This window comes from Periplaneta americana, chromosome 1 (assembly GCF_040183065.1).
Source record: "Periplaneta americana isolate PAMFEO1 chromosome 1, P.americana_PAMFEO1_priV1, whole genome shotgun sequence".
Taxonomy (NCBI): domain Eukaryota; kingdom Metazoa; phylum Arthropoda; class Insecta; order Blattodea; family Blattidae; genus Periplaneta; species Periplaneta americana.
In genome coordinates, this window is record NC_091117.1 from 103,795,849 (window position 1) to 103,813,995 (window position 18,147).

The window sequence follows — 18,147 nt, forward strand, 5'->3', positions numbered from 1 at the left end:
AAGTCTTACCGAGATGTAAGAAACAATAGACAATAATCCATCTACTGAATCCAGTCCTGAAACATTCATTTGCTGCCTAAAAACAAATATTTAACATTTAAAAGGTTCTTGGGTAATCAAAACAAGTCACTAAATTAATACTATTGTACAGTGCGCCGATTAGTGAAATATGGTACTGCAGAGGGATGTATGCAATGGAGTGGGAAATGACTGGCTATCCTAATCCATTATCTCCTGGTTCTGTACTTGTGAGGTTCTGAACAGTTGACTAAACAATAGTGCACGGGATATACAACTTACCGGCATATGAAACTATGCAAGTGAATGGCTGTTCCTCCCTCACAGACTCCCAAGAATTAAACGTGGGAATAAACATTTTCATCGTATACAAGTAGTGTAGTAATAAAAATAAATATGCTTACACATTAAAAGAAACTAACAAATCAGACTTTCTTCGGATCTAACTCAACTGTCTACTAAATTGAAGAAACGAGACAATCAGCTCAGTTAACTATCAAACTTAAGGCCTATTGTGTTCCCAATCGATTCTACTCTCCGAGGAAAGATCAAATTTAAATTTTCTATTTCTTTCATTACAATCATTCAGCAATGCAATTGTAATAAGTTAGGTCAAATATAAAAAAATACACAATAAAAGTACATAAAAACATACAATAAATTCAAACTCTTTGCAATATGCTGCGTTACAGATAAAATTAAATAAAATTATCCAAGTGCTTTTGCACACATTTTTATTTAATGAAAGTGATTTAACACTACGTTTAAAGCTCATAAGATTGTTTATTCCCTTAATATTTTCAGGCAGTTTATTATAAAACTTAATTCCTTAAATAATTTAACTGAACAAGTGCACAATACCGGAGCCGCCAGATTTTTTTACATAGGCTATATCAGTTATGCATTAACTCTTGTCTTACAGAATTGTGGAAGTAAAGAGGTGGGGAATAAATTTCTCTCTTTAATCTAGTACTTTTCTTTTTTCCATTTTTTCCACATTCTCTACTACCTTCACTGTACTTTTATATCGCTATATATATATATATATATATATATATATATATATATATATATATATATATCCTATATTGATTATACTTACCATATTGAAATCACCGGGAATCGATCCAGAAACCTTCTGCTTAGTAGTTTCTCACCGTAACCATTAGACCGTTGAAAAATTTGACCTTAAATTCTTTACAAGACATGGCTTCCAATTTTAACTGTCAATAAAAATTTATCGATTCATGAATTCGGAACAGACTTCAATTTAAATTTTACGAACGATTCCGTACAGGTTACAAGTATTTTATTGCTTCAAAACATCACATTGACAAACAGTACAGATTAAGACAGTAAATTAGATATAAGGTACTTGATAAAATGACATTTGTATTTCTTCTACCTGCAAAGACTATCCACTGGATTTACGATACAGAGCTCTGGAACTTACAGCGCCCGCTACTCCCGATATACTTTCGCCATAACCCATCTATATTATGCCTCAACTGTCAAAAACCAACATAATGCATAACAAGCAGATACTCGTATCTGTGTTAATAGTAATGCCTACGACATGTAAGAATAGTCCAAAAGTAACATGTGAACAGCTGGCAATATACACAAGTTCTGGTATTGTACACTTAAGTCAATTCGACTGTCCAACATTTTATTTAATCTGAACTTCGCAACAACAAAGATTTTTCTATAGTACGCGACACTTTGACGAAAAAAGTAAAAAAAAAAAAAAAAAGTCTAATTTTCAGAAGGAACGTAGTTTTTAATGTGAAGAATTAAAATAGGACTTAAATTGATTCGAAAACATTGGAAAATAGCCAAAAATTAGAAAGAATTGGTAGGTGTAGACAACTTAAAATGATTATTTAACACAAAAAATAAAGAGGTGCCTAGAACATTCTAAAATTAAAACGAAACGCACATTTCACTTTATTTAGTATATATGCAAGAACATACTAAAAGCCAAAGTAACCTAACCTGTCATAGATTCCTATATGCAAATCAAACGGAAAGCCTAAACTAACTTAATCTAACCTGTCACAGATTCCAGCATTTTTAAAACTTAGAAAAAATGAAACAAGTTTCAGTGTCGCGTGCTATAGAAAAGCCCAACTGAACTCAAATTACGTCGTATAATAAATTTATTGTAAACATCATTCACGGCTAGTCATATAAACATTCTCAGACAAGACAGGCAGCAACATAATACCTTTAAAAACTTGTTTACAGTGTCTTCTAGGACCACACCCCTTAATGATGCGCATTGCCTTCTTTTGAAGTATAAAAAAATCTTTAGCACAGACACAATATAATTACAACATAGGTCAAATGGATATAAAAAAAAACCACGGTATGAGTTTAATAGAGAACCAGACGATATAATCTTTTTCAATCTTGTTTAGCTAATATAAGGCTTTGGATACCTTATAGCCTTAATACATAAAAACTGTGTATGACATAGCCAAGCAAGTTTACTATCCAACCAGAAACCTAATAAACTAACCGGATTATATTTCCAAGTTTGAACTTAGTCTATCTGATCCTCAAAGTTGACGTTAAATTTTGAAGATATCCTGAACAGACGATGTTTAGTTATATCTACTAAATCTGAAATCTGTACCCCTAATATTTTCAATGTGTAACTTTAAATTTATGCTTTAGGGCATTTCTCTTAATTTGCTTAAAATTTGTGAATTAAATTTGTGTTGCTTCACTCTAGAAGTGCGAGTCTTGAATTTGTAGATACAATCGTGCATTGAAAGTCTTGAAAATCAGCTTGAAAGTAAAATAAAATTATTAATACTATCTACACCAGGGTATCTCTTTTTACGCAAATGCGAACTGTTATAGCTAATTTAAATATATTGTTTAAAACAGCATCATTGTGTCGAACAATTACATTTTTCTGTTGGAAACCACGTCAAAACTCACCATATTTATATAAGCAATAAACTTCGCCATTAATGATACCGGCAAACACAGAACCATGTTGAATTTGATACCCCAATAGCCGCGGACTACACTAGCTGCTGCTAGGAACCGATGGCTTTCAGACTACAGTGCGAACTGTGGAGGTTCAGCAGTATTCAGAATGAGCGAGCATTACCCAGGAAAGAAAACCCGCACAACTTCAGATAACATTTCATTGGCCAAAAATACTGAAAGGTACAATCAATAAACAGATTAATTCATCTTCATTTTAAGTAAGCAATTATCAAAATTACATTATATAACAATCTTATGTTTAAAACTATATTACAAAATACATTAAAAATATTAGATTATATTAGATTAAATCTTTATTAACTGATAGAATTACAAGCATTCATAGCATCGTCAGTTCACAAGAAAAATAACATAACATACAATATAATACAAATAATAAACTTAATTCTAAACAAGCTTCACATGTAAAACTGCAATCCCTTTAAATATACATTGAAAGTGGAAAACAGTATGGATTATACAAGGGCTACCTGGAAAACTCACCTTAAATCGGCATGCATAATTTTACAGTAGAGCAAAATAAAACAAATCAGAACAAAAAAATCGATTTTGAGATCTGATAAATTATTTCATGAACTACGTATAAAATACAGCTCCAAGGATGCCAACGATGTCGAAACATGTTATATTAGCATCCAATTTTGTAAGTTAAACTTTAAATGCAATCTATTCAAAATTCCTATTTTAAAAGTAAAGTTTTCAGAATTCAATAAAAAATGTATTTTTTTTTTGTCGTAGGAACATATTTTTTTTATATTGAAAGTTTATTGTTTCAGTCATTGACTTTACTGTTGTGTATGTTTCAGGTGTTAACCTTTACATTATAAGTTACAAGACGTATAAACGTTTTCGTTGATCAGTGTCAACATCTTCAGATACGAACAATCAATTTGCAATATCATTACTCTCTACAATCTCTACACATACAATGCATGTTTAGTGGCATACGGGGATAGAAACCTATTAAAATTAATATAATTATAATACACATTAATATTCTACTATTCAAATATGGGTACCCCTATGTCAATATTTAAAAGTGTACATATGATATACAATAGATATGCGTTTGCAAGTCTTCACATGTGGGCTGGGATATTAATGAGATAATATTGTGAGGCTAAAAATAAAGTTAAAATATAAAATTGAGCTGACTATATGTTATATTATATTATACATGTGAAGATTTGCAATTACAATGTTTTATTACATGTTTTATTCATATCTCCGTATTTTAGTGATGCACATCTTTCCAATATATATCATAGTGTATGCTTCATAGCCTGTCGTAAATGCTTGTGCAGATTATTGTGATAAAGATTATCACACACAAGATCGCATCCTCATTCAGAAAACAGAAATACAAATAGCATACAGAACAGAAAACACACTACAAAGACATCTCAACACGCAAACAGCACAAACAAATAAATACAACCACACAGGCGTAGGCCTATACAAACTCACATGCAATAGTTGCGACAGTTTCTACATTGGACAGACAGGCAGATCATTCCAAACTCGTTACAAAGAACACATTAAAGCAATAACCAGAGGACACAATACATCTACATACGCCGATCACATAACTAATGCTAACCACACATACAATAACATAAATACAGACATGGAAATCCTACACATACAACCCAAAAACCAAAAACTCAACACACTAGAACAATATAAAATATACAGACACACCAAAACACACTCTGATCAAATTCTCAATACACAGATCAATTTCAGAACACACACACACTATTTGACACCACATTTCAACACTTTTCAACAATCGAACGCACCCACACAACAGGCAGCGAAGTTCGAGATGACGCCGAGATCTAGTAGGCTCTGAGGATGGTGTGATGGTGTGATGAAACACCGAAACAGCTGCAAGCCGCACATGCTTACACAATTAACACGAGTAAGATCGCCATTTAATCAATTATTTAAATTATTGTTTCTTTGCTTACGAAGGAAATTTCTGAAAAAGAACTTAAGCTCGTAATTAAAATGCCCCTACATCCCGGTGAGCGACAAGTAAGTTCTTTAGCTATGCTATTGAGTTTCTAATAAGGAAACTTCACCTCAGCCTTCAACCATTCCGAATATTTCACCAGAAATCTGTCAGAAGTCCAGTACAACTTCCACCGTTTCTTAAAATCATTCACAAAATAACAAATAGATTTCTTAATTCCATTAAAACACTCTGTAAATACTGTGCTATTAATAATCTTGTCAAAACTTACTCATATAATGATTCAGAAGAGTTTTCTTCTCGAGCATTACTTGAAATACTGTAACTCTTTACGAGTCACCGATGACGGTTGCTTTTGTTCGTCGTCACCCAAAATAAAAACATACATTTTGAAAAAGGCGCGCGTTGGCAGTTAAACCGCAATATGGGGTAAAAGCCTAAATGTCGTTTTGTATTTTGATTACAAAAATTCCATGCGAGTAACTGCCAATTTTTTAATCTCACAAGCAAAACATTCTGATGGGGGCAGATAAAAAAAATTAATAATTTCTTCCACCATGTTAATAATGTCAAAAGAAATGATTATACAAATTTTGGCCACTCGACCGCAGTCACGAAGCCGTCCAGAAAGTGATTTTCCTTGGGGCCGTTTACAGGAAAAAGCACAATTGCATGCAAAGATTTATTGAAACAGATACAGCAATTGTTGCGATATTTGTCAACATATCCCCCACTAGAATTGAGACATTTGTCATACCATGGGATCAATTTTTGTATCCCTGTGTCGTAGAAGTCAGCCGCCTTGGATCGGAACCAACGTTCGACAGCCGTCTGCACCTCTCTGTCGAATATGTATAAAAATAGCTTAACAATTGTTGTGTCTGTTCCAAAAATTTTTCCAATGAAATTGTGTTTCCTTTCTTTTAACGGCCCCTGGAGAACTTATTTTCTTGAACGGTCCTCGTAATTGCGATCGAGTGGCCAAAACTTGTATAAGCACTTCTTTTGACATTATACATGGTGTAAGAGAAAAAAAGAACTTTTTTATCTGCCCCATTAGAATGTTTACTTGCCAGTATAAAAATGGAATTTATGGCCGAAAATCTAATTTTCAATTAATTAACTTCGAACATTGTAGTATTGACATGGAATAAATTAATTAAACTTTTATAAACCAGACAGATTTTTCACGTGGAATTAAAAAAATATTTTGCTTAAGCACAGCACAGAATGATCTTCCCTTGCATCCCTCCAACGCATAACGAGTTGCGGACCGCACGAGTGTTTATCAACCAGCAACTTCCGCTATGTATTTACTGTTGTTAATCTTTCCGAATCCTTTTCTGCGTTGCGGATTTCTGCGTACACATCATAGACTTTCTAAATAACCGCTAGATCGCTCACTGGCACTAGCGTTATACTGCCAAATTGAACAGCCGACGAGCAGTAGAGCTGAATAAGTACGGTTCTTTCGTGTGCTGCTTTTAATTGCAGCAATGCACACGGATGTAAAGATAAAGAAGGAAGAAATGTTATATTTCACTGGTTAGTTAATCCTTAATTTCTACGACGATTTTTTCTCTATATTATGTTACAGAAGACAAATTATTGTATTTGCCATGTTACTCTTTATGTTCCAAGTTTCCTCTGAGTAAAGATTCCCTTAACCGAAAGTGGATAGGTGTAATCCGCAGAGAGAATTTCTACCCTACATTGAATCATTCAGTGTGTTCAACTCATTTCGAAGATAGTTGTTACCTTTCAAACTACGTTATTATACATTGTTATTGTCCTTCATCCACTCCATATCATTCATTTTCTTCAAACAGCTGTTGTTTCAGTGCATACACGAATAATTATTCACCGAATTCAAAGATACAGAAACTGGATAAATTATGAAAAGTTATTTTTTTAAATATAACTGATTGAAAGTGATTCCTGTCTTAGTTATGGATTAATGAATCATTTTCTTATTCTACTACTGCTGTTGCTGCTGCTACTAGAGACCTGCAAAACTGCGCACACAACCGGTTTAGATTCGACCAGTCGGAGCTCAACCGGCTACGATGAACATCGGGCCGAATAACTCGGTTGTCGAGCGATTACGCCTGATGTATTGCAGAGTAGACAGAACATCAGGCGCATTGACATGAAACTAACGTTTTTCGAGTACACAACCGGAGTAACAAGGAAATTTACGTTGTCTTATTGAAAAAAAAAAGTGTTTGCAAGTATTCTTACAGTTCATTCGACACTATAACACATATATTTTCTTTATTATTCTGAACTTGCAGTAACTTTATAAGTATCGTTTATATTTTAAACTTTTAGAGTTTTACTAATGAAAGTTGCTTATAGATATGTTAAACAATGTTATAGTTTTTCACAGAACAAGACGTCCACAAGCCATGTATATTTTTCTTACCAATAAATGCTATATAGCTGGCGTTTTTCTATATCAGTGTTAAACAGTATACGTCATAACTTCATCATCTGATTACGTCGTAACTCTTTCTCGTCACATATTGACTGAATCTTGTTCGATTTGTATAACCCAATGATCGATATTACATAAGTTCAAGTAAGATCGCGAATTATTTAGAACACAAATCTCACACAGAAAGAAACGGTAAGGAGGAAGAAAATACGATCTCCAAATAACACCAGGTACATTTCATCATACAATAACTCTTTAACATTTTCTCAATAGGCTATACAGAGTAATAATATTGAACGATATTTATTTTGTTTAATTACAAAAATATGTTTGCTTCAAATAGGAATACAAATAATTTGACACTTTAATACATTTATTTTTGTATTTCGAACTTGCAGTAATTTGACTAGTAACAAATAAATTAGCAATGGACACAGTGACATCGAAGGAAATAGACGTAATGTATAATGTGAAATATCATAATGTAAACATATTCAAAAATATAATTACAATTCATTATAAAACAAAGTAGGAAATAAGTACATAAGTCCATTATGACGTTTGTACTTTAAACTAAAAAAAAATGTATAGGCCTACCTCTAAAACAATAGTTGCATGCTTTTTCATTATTCTAATCAGTTGCAATATTATTTATTAAGAAATTAATTTAAAAAGATAAACAGTAATATTATTTTCAACAATACGATTACTTTGGCTCCCAATGGTTGTTGTTCTGTACAAAATAAGTATAATTTACACATTTCTAAACTACGAATAACAAAAGAATAGCAAGGTTTAGAAACAAATCATTCTGTATAGAAAAGATCTACTTCAGAGAAAATAAGTGTCATTCAAAGAACTATTTTATTACACACGTATTAATATCAACTAATTGATGTTCACAATTATTATTAGGGCCTATTATCATAGACTACTTGATCAGAGTTGACTTCTTATGTTTATGTATTAATAAATCTCTTTTACTAGTCTAAAGTTACGCTCGGTGGAAACACTTATTCATGGAATGGCCAATATTCGTTTCACAAGTGTTGCTAGAGAGGCTAGAGTTGTTTGGTGATCTTTCCATCAGTTTAGTATGTAGAAAATGAAATGAGCATAATGTATAATGTGAGATATAATAAGTAAATAAATCCAAAATAGAATTACAATTAATCACAAAACATAAAATTAAATAATTATTAACTCTAAATGCATTCCTCCAAAACAGTAGCTATTCATATACAGGGTAGAAGTGAAATAACCCTGCAGATTGTACGGGGCGATAAGGTTCACTTAAATGAATGGAAAACCTATATTACGTTTAATTCTCTAGTCGTAGTAAACATACTAAAAGCATTGGTTGTAATAGGTTTCAGAATATATAAAGTTATTTTTGTTTTAGTTTTACTATTGATCGAGTTTACTGTTTTTTTAAGTGTGTCATTATTGTAATATTATAATTCAGTTTTCTAGTGTAAGCAAAAATTACAACCTTGGTAATTTGTGGATACCGAAAGTTTTTTTTTTCTGCAATTTACGCTTTACAACGTCTGTAGTTTCACGCTGCATGCTGTTTGTTCCTTTTGATGATCCGCAGCTATAATATCTGGATGGTTCACTGTGATCTTCATTTTATACGCCAGAGCCGTCCACCCACAGAGAGATCGGATCAACTCGAATACACGTTAAACCGAATACTGAGACAGTACGCAAGCAGATGTACTTCGCATACTGCCTATAAAGCCAGGCGTTCAGTAGCGCTATGTAAGTTTGTTCGGTTTTCAACCGGTTTTGCAGGACTCTAACTGCTACTACTACTCCTACTCCTACTCCTACTACTACTACTACTACTACTACTACTACTACTACTACTACTATTATTATTATTATTATTATTATTAGTAGTAGTAGTAGTAGTAGTAGTAGTAGTAGTAGTAGTAGTAGTAGTATAGTAATAATAATGCTCTTTGACTTCATACAGCAGTTTAAGTTACAGATTGAATTGAAAAGTTGACATAGTAGTTATTTTATTAACCGTGATTGTGAATATTCACATTCAGAGTTCCTATAAAAATGATGCAAGTCTGGCAGCCAGGACTGCCGGGTATCCCAATTTAGATGGGATTCTCCCAATTTCCTGGCTGAATTCCGATTAGAATGAGTCGGGATTGACAAAAATCCCAATTTACAGATATTAGCCTAGAACATATTTAAACAAATTATATCTGTATTTTCTATTATCCTAAATTTTTATTTAGCCTATATTGACTCAAATGGTAACATTGTATGCATAGAGGTAACCCGCGGATATGTAGTAAGTGTATGAGGTAGCCCAGCTGATTGCCGTAAGGCAACTACACTCGCAAAATAATACTTCTTGTAGTTGTTGATTAATCCGTTTCGGTCCCTAGTCGCTACTCTCACAATTAGGAAACATTGTGTATTTTAAGTGTAACGTATTTTGCACTAATAACATACAATTGCTGCGTTTTATAGTTTAGTTAACTATGTTTAAATATGGATTCATCGTCAGATAGTGAAACTGTTGCAGTACCGGTTCCGAAAAAGAAAAGTTGCAAAGTTAATTTAGTAGCAAATGGTTAAAACATATTCGTGGTTAATAAAAGAAAAAAATAGTGTTCACTATCTACTGTGTGTCCTTCGTATTTTAGTGTTTCTTACGGAGGCGAATAGGCCTACATTAAAAAGGAGCAAACACTACTTTGCAGAAAACTGCTATAAATCTTATGATAAAGTGTTAATAAGTCTAATGTCTTAAGTTAGCTTCTGATATCCCGATTTCCCTCGCAGAAAACGTAGCAACTCTGCTAACAGTAGAAACACGGTATTAAAGGTATCTCACAAAGGAAGTATTGTTCCTTTAAACAAGAATATTTAGCTTTCGGATAAGCAATACAACACGTATTCAAATAGCGGTTTCGAAAGCCCGCGCGTTTTCTACCAAACAAATGGCGGCTTTCTGCTGCTTCAATTTGGGAACATAGTTCTCATTTCTTCGCTACGGCGTGGAAGGGGCTCGGTACAGACATCTGGTTAGTGTTTACAGAGTAGAAACACCAACTTGAGTGTCTTCGAAAAATATAATTTTTTCCAGTTAGAATGAGATTCTGGCCCACTGTGGAACGTTAGAATAAAGTAAGGCCCAGAAGTCAATACTGATTTATAAAAGGATTTAGCTAAGACAATAGCCTACATAGGAATTCTTATGGAATTAGGAGCAATAGCAGATATTTATCCCGCTGATCAAAAAGTAAATCATATGGGAACATACTATAAGCTTGGACATTTTTGTAGTAGGTTATTTTACGACGCTTTATCAACATCTTAGGTTATTTAGCGTCTGAATGAGGTGAAGGTGTTAATGCCGGTGAAATGACTCCGGAGTCCAGCACCGATAGTTACCCAGCATTTGCTTATATTGGGTTAAGGAAAAACCCCGGAAAAAACCTGAATCAGGTAACTTGCCTCGACCGGAAATCGAACCCGGGTCACCTCTTTTCGCGGCAAGCCGCGCTAACCGTTACTCCAAGGTGTGAACAAGTGTTGAAATTTCACAACTGTATGACAATATACAGTGCGATCAGTTTTGCTTTCCACCGGAGTGTTTTGTCTATGGGCGAGCGCGCAACTCATTAGCCGGGTCTCGGTGATTAACGGGAGGGTAAAATAATAAAACAAACCAACCATACAACAACACATTAACATATTTAAGAGGCTCATTACTTACCACATTATCTAATGAAGTGCTGAAACTGCCCGCCTTCATTCTCCACACATTTTCGCATCTCTTTAGGAAATTATTCATCACTCGCTGTAATTCATTTTGAGCAATCCGGACAATTTCCTGATGAATATTATCTTTGAGTTCTTATATAGTGTGCGAGTTCATTTTTTAATTTATCCAGAGATAATAATCGCAGACTGTTAGATCGGGGGACAGAAGGGGCCACAAATCCCTACTAATAACTCTCTCTTGTGGAAAGACATTGTGAATTTCTCTCATGGAAATATTCGCAGTGTGAGCAGTGGCAGAGTCCTTTTGAAAAAGTGTATGATCACGCTCCCTGTGGATTAAGTCTCTGAAAAAAGGATTAGTATGGTATTCACATAAGTTACAGAATCAATTGTATTCTCAAAAAAAAAATGGTCCAGTGATTTTTTTCACCACTGATGGGACACAATACACCGATTTTGTCATCATGGGGTGCACTTCATGTACGAAGTCAGGATTATCAGTAGCTACTCGAGTAACGATTGTTTTGAGTACACACATAGGCCTAACCATGGAGGTGGAACCAGGCCTCGTCCGAGAAGAACATTAAATGGGTCTATTTGTCCATTGTACACATTTTCCAGAATCCACTCACAAAATGTGCGCCTACGTACGGGGTCACCTACCTAGCTAAATAGTATGTGCAACAGTTATTTTATGCGGCTTGAAGTGCAATAATTTAGTAGCCTTTTTTTAAAGTTCCACTTATGTGCAAGACGACGAAGAGATTTTCTAAATGATTACGAATGCCATGTAATCTTTCTTGGTAACTGTCGCAGTCGTAGTGCAGCTGTTCCCGAATGTGTGTTGTGTTGTTCGTTTCTTAATTCGACAGTGTATATATAAAGTTTATTATGCCACGTGAGTTTACAACGGCACAGCGTGTCTTTATTTACGATTCATATGTATTAACTCAGTCAGCTCGTGAAGTTCGAAGACGGTTTCAAGAAGGATTCCGGGGTGTAGACGCTCCAGATCGTAAAACAGTCTATAACAGGGCCGGGCATTAGAGCGGCTCCATTTAGCCGGCCAGAGCTGCTCTCGCTCCGCAAGGCAAGCCAGAGAAGAACGCTCACGAGTGGCGGACTCGCATTACAACTAGCCTACCTTCCCTGCATTAATATAAGAAGAGCCACGGTTGTTCTAGTCATTCAGTCTGTCAGTACATAATAGTTTATAAGGATATTACATCAATCCATTGTACAGTACAGACTTTATAACACTCTTATTAATTTAATGGAATAAACTTCGCTCTATGCACACACACAAATCATTAAGCTTATTTACATAACCCATACGCACATACTGCAATCTCCTCACCACGGTTCTACGAGACAGGAGTATGGCTTCCATTTCCCCTACTTGCTGTGGACAGAGTTCATCTGCCAATATAATTAAACATCTCTTGATGAATTCACCTTCGTTGAATGTTTTCAATTCCTTTTGCAATTTCGTGGCAAATTTTGTAGCTAATTCTCATAGCCGATTCACTAAGTGCATTATTGTCATCCTGTTAATACATAATATAATATAATATAATATAATATAATATAATATAATATAATATAATATAATATAATATAATATAATATAATATAATATATATGATATGATATGATATGATATGATATGATATGATATGATTATATCATGAACTGTAATATACTATACTATGATATAACATAATACTTGTATAATTTAAAAATTATATATTACTAAATATTATAATAACTCATAATGCAATATAAATATTAAATAGATACTCTAATGTAATGTACCTGAGAAACATTGTCTTTAAATTTTTGTATTAATTTATGGCGTTCATTACCAACATATTTGTCATATTCAGTAGCATGTTGTAAATAATAATGCCGTTGGATATTGAACTTCTTAATCAGTTGGAGTGTTTTATGACAAATTAAACACTTTGCTAATCCACTGCTCTCTACGAAAAAGAACTCCTCTTCCCATGATACATTAAAAGCATTGGGAGTAGCGTGCCGCTTTAGTTTATGAGCGGAAGCTCCGTCTTCAAAGTTCGCCATCATACTGCAGAGTCACCACTGCACCGACACTGAATGACGTACAGTATGCATACGTCACAGCGCTCGGAAGAACCGCTCTTTAAAGCACACAGCGCTCATTTCTCAGAATCACGTAATGTGCCCAGTCCTGGTCTATAATCTTTATCATAAATTTAAGGAAACTGGAAGTGTCCAGCTTAAGAAACCAAAAATGCAGCGTAGGGTTCTCACAGACAAGGTCAACAAGTAAGCAAACAGGCTTGCTACTCCCTCCAGTGCGCGGCAAACGAGTGGGGGCTCACTCACAGGAAAAACCCCGCTCCGCGGGGGGAAATCATAACTGATCTCACTGTACAATTACATAGATATAGTTTATACACAGGAATTCTGAAATATATTCCTTATTGTGTATGTATATACTGGGAGTAACTGCAATCTAGTAGGTCCCAAATATCTTTTGCACTTGTACATCTAAATGTATGAAATTCTGTGTGGTGTTTTCTGAGGACAAAATATAAAAAGACTTTGGATTTCTTGTAAAAAAATTCATTTGCGGTTTAATCGGAAATCATTCCAACCTACTTAGTTCAAATGGAAAACCATGAATGTTTTCTTCACATGATGTATCGCCAGTAGATTCTGGGTTCAATCATGTATCACAAGTAAGTTTTGTTGTCACTTTTTAATGACATTAAAATAAAAATAACATAGGCCTTAAATAATTTATTGAACATTAAGTTCTTTATGAAGAATGAAGAAACTTCAACACAATACACCTGACAATAATAACACAAAACTTGATGTGTGTTGTTCAAAATATCCACCATCAGCACCTTGACATAACCTGACTCTTTCAATTAATCCCCACATAACGTTATGTAATTTCTGAGTGGTTGTAGTAGCTATTGCTGCTGTGACACGATGTTGTACATGTTGTAAAGTTGTTTTTAGTGTTGAATAAACCATATTATTAATGAGGAAATACAAATAAGTCTAAAACAGTTAAGTCAGGTGACCTAGCTGGCCATGTAGCAGGTCCATTAGTCCCTATCCAGTTGTCACTGAATCTGTTATTCAAGTATTGAACAACCATTCTAGTATTATGGGAAGGCGCCTCGTCTTCAAAATATGTAGGCTATTGTTCATTACATTTTAATTACAGTTCATCTAAAGCAGGCCCGCTAAAGAGCCTGTCTCAGAGCTGTTTCCTTCTCCCAGTGCGCTGAAGTATTGCCGATGATGAGAGGGAGGGATAGGGTTACTGATAGATTGATTTCACAAGAGTTGGACCCGGGATGGGTCCTTGCACTTACAAAGGAACCGTCCCAGGTCGTGGTGCTTGAATTTAATGAAAATGCATATTAAAAGCTACTTTTCGTTCGTTAAGAAACGTGGCGATAGTCGTTCGTTTCACTTTTTCCTCGTTCACGAAATATAATGACTGAAAATCGATGTTACGTATGCCGCTTCTTGCGCGCACTTGGATCTTCATAGCTCCGCAACACAGTATCACAACTCTCGCATTAATGCTCTAGTCATTTTTTTTAAACTCACATTAATACAATAGTAGTGTAATTCATGGCATCTTTCACTCATTCGTACACCGTCCAAATCCATAGTTATGCTGCTGGAAGTCTAGGAACACGACTGTACATACTATGTTTATTATTATTATTATTATTATTATTATTATTATTATTATTATTACAGTGACTAATACTAATAATAAATATAAAAACTGCTATGATATTCTTTTTATTTTTCTGATTTTCAAAGTATGTTATACTAGTGTTTAATCAGCATAAATGTTATTTGTGTAGGCTAATAGAACTACTTTTATTAAATTTCAAAACTCACTATTAAATCGAAAACTTTAAGCAATGGAAACAATTTCGAAAACAAATTTTAAATCACCGTGATGATTTCTATGAGAATACGCAGTTCTAACAGCCAAAAATTTAGTCACTCTGCATACGGAAGTCCGTCAGACGAAAATACGCCTTTGTTTAACTAACCGTAACAAGGAAACTAGTAAAGATTTTGAATATCAACCATTTTTAAAAATAATTTTCATTCTTTCTAAACATTTCTCTCACTTTGATCCTCATCTAAAGTAAAAAATAAAAATGTTTGCCGCTTACCAACTTTAGAGGGTGTCAATGTCTATTTTGAACAGGTCACTTCGAACTTACCGTGACTGGGAAAAGCAACTTGTTCGAGGTGGCAATAGAGGAGATTTGTTGGACAGGTTGCGCTATTTGGTATTCTCGGACTTCGAAAATGCGATAAACCTGAGTCATCCGATTCACGAGTCCGAAATTCAAATTTGGGCCAGAAAGTGGGTGTAGCGTAGATCAGTCTCCTATGACGCTCCCTGGGCAGTGACTCTGTCGATAAATTGGAATATTGAACTGGCTCCATATTGGTGAATGACGAACAGTTATGTACCCGCTATTAGTAAAAAAAAAAAAAAAAAAAAAAAATGTTTTTATATGAATGTACTTTTATGACAGCTGTTACAAATGATACCTTTGAGATGTTTGGAGTCCTATATCAAATGCATGGACGTAAACAAATGGGAATTCTTTATATATTACGTTTTATTTCGTATGTAATGTGACAAGTGAGAAGATCGCCTCTGCTTAAACGCACTGGAAAATCAGATGTTTCTTTTCAAGGTTCGATAACTACGTCATTAGTTCTTGCTACAGATATAGAAATATCCAATATTCATTTTGACAACTAGAGTTCTCCATTATTAGCCCCAAATAGTTTCTTAAGCATCTTATTCTCAGACACTCTTAACCTCTGTTCTTCTCTCAAAGTGAGAGTCCAAGTTTTACAACCATACAGAACAATCGGTAATATAACTACTTTAATAATTCTGACTTTCAGAATTTTTTGAAAGCAGACTGAATGATACAAGCTTCTCAATCGATATTTCCCATATTTATTCTGCGTTTAATTTCCTCTTGAGTGTAATTTATATTTGTTACTTTTTCTTCAAAATATTTGAACTTTTCCACTTTTTCAAAGGACAAATTTTCAATTTTTATATTTTCTCTCGCAGTTTTAGGCAGTAAAAAACGTAATTTTAGGCACTTCAATTTGGTCACAAGAATATTAAACTAGGTTCTAAAATACTTATTTTGGGCATTAAAAATATCATTTTAATAAAAAATATAGACTACACATAATTTAATATAAACCAACACTTTATTAACATCATGAAAAGCACAAATTCAGAAAGTAATTTGTCTATTTAATATCTTGCAAAACCTTTGTTTATTGCAGCGATGTCAACGAGAGCGCAAGCGTGCTTCACCGCACGTAGGCCTATGCGGTGTTCAGAGCACGTAAGGCACGCAGGTACAAGTCACTGGTGAACACAAGGGTTGTACATGAGATATTTAGGTACAAGTCGTACATTTAAGGTTCAGGCTGACTGAACTCTTGACTTCTTATGTAATGAAAGCAGTGGTGATATTCTTCGTTTGGTAGGTATGTCGGTATGTGATAATTATTTAGTTACAAAGAGAAGCAGCGTCGAACGCCTGAAATTATTAGTCCATCTACAGAACGATGTATTCAAATTTGGTTGTTTTTATTGATATTAAATTGTAGTAAATGTATGTGAAGATGTATTGTAGAGCTTCTTCCTCACAGCATTGTATTTATGTTTACAGAGTGAAGTACAAACCAAAGGATGTGTTGCTAATATCGTAGACTCGTTACATGTCAGTTATGAGTTGTGTCTATAAATTGCCAAGATTTTCGTACATAAATTTTCAGTTTGACGATGTTTCTTACCATTGCGATATCCTTTGGTGAAGCCAAGAAAAGGTTCTGTGTAGATTTTTTGAATTGCGTGAATATTCATCAGAATTCATAATAGAGAAATAGAACTAGTTGACTCTACGTGGATCGAGGAACTTAACTTTCTAAAGGATATATTCGAGCATCTGAACGTTTTGAATTTTTGATCGCAAGGAAAGAATTAATTAATTTGTGACTTGATGGATATTGTTAAAAGCTTTCAGATGAAGATTTCATTGTGGATGTCACAGATCTCACAGCACAATTTTTATAATTCCAACGCCTTCAGTTATTGAACACCATGCACATGCTCAATAGTGTAAAATACTGCAATGTTTTAAAAAATCTCTGGGCAGAGTTCCATAGGCGATTTAAAGATATTGATCTGCTCCAGCCCAAGTTGGATTTGTTTTGTGATCCTCAAAACAAAAAAAATGTACCATCACAGTTACAATTGAATACCTTAATTGTCGAACATCCTACAGTCTTTGAGGAATATCTTGAGACTGATACCTGCTCTGGCCTTTTCCAGGCAACCGGTTGAGAGGATGTAAGTTGACAATAGGAAGGAAGGAAGAAAGAATCCACTTGCGTCAGTCAAAGTCTTGAGGTTGCCAGTGTCGGCCTGTGTCGGTCACAATATTGCGAGTTGTGTTTTAGTGCGATATTTTACTTCGACGTTATTTATATGTTATTTGTTTGAGTATTTATTTTATTATTTTACTGTATCGTGTTATTTTGTACTTTTATAATTTTTTATTGCCTATACAAAACAAGCTTCGTTCCCAGTTTGCTTGATATACACAAAGCTTTGAGGGAGGCTTTAGTTGAGGGTAGCATATGGGTAGTGCGACAAATATTAAAAAATATGAATTTCCGTTATGCTAAAAACATTGTAGGACGAAAATTTTTAATGGAAAAACCCGAAATTGTTGAAAAAAGTTTTATTATTTACGAAAAATGCAAGAACTGAGAGCAAGTGGTCGACCAATCGTTTATCTTGATGAAACTTGGTTGAATGTGAACCACACTATAGGAAAGGTATGGTTATGTGTCA

The 18,147-nt window shown here is 34.2% G+C and overlaps 1 protein-coding gene across 2 annotated transcripts in view; it reads right to left on the reverse strand.

The window, feature by feature from the left end:
• The window catches only part of LOC138709173 (uncharacterized), a 33,636-nt gene extending 30,525 nt beyond the window's left edge, over positions 1 to 3,111 (reverse strand). The window contains exon 1 of one of the 2 annotated variants that reach the window (XM_069839736.1): positions 2,968 to 3,111. In XM_069839736.1, the coding sequence (XP_069695837.1) occupies positions 2,968 to 3,024 (57 nt within the window). In that variant the 5' untranslated portion in view covers positions 3,025 to 3,111. Of the gene's footprint in view, positions 1 to 1,120; positions 1,227 to 2,967 lie in introns of those variants that run through there. The other variant, XM_069839746.1, reaches the window with a different exon arrangement.
• Positions 3,112 to 18,147: the final 15,036 nt, after the last annotated feature.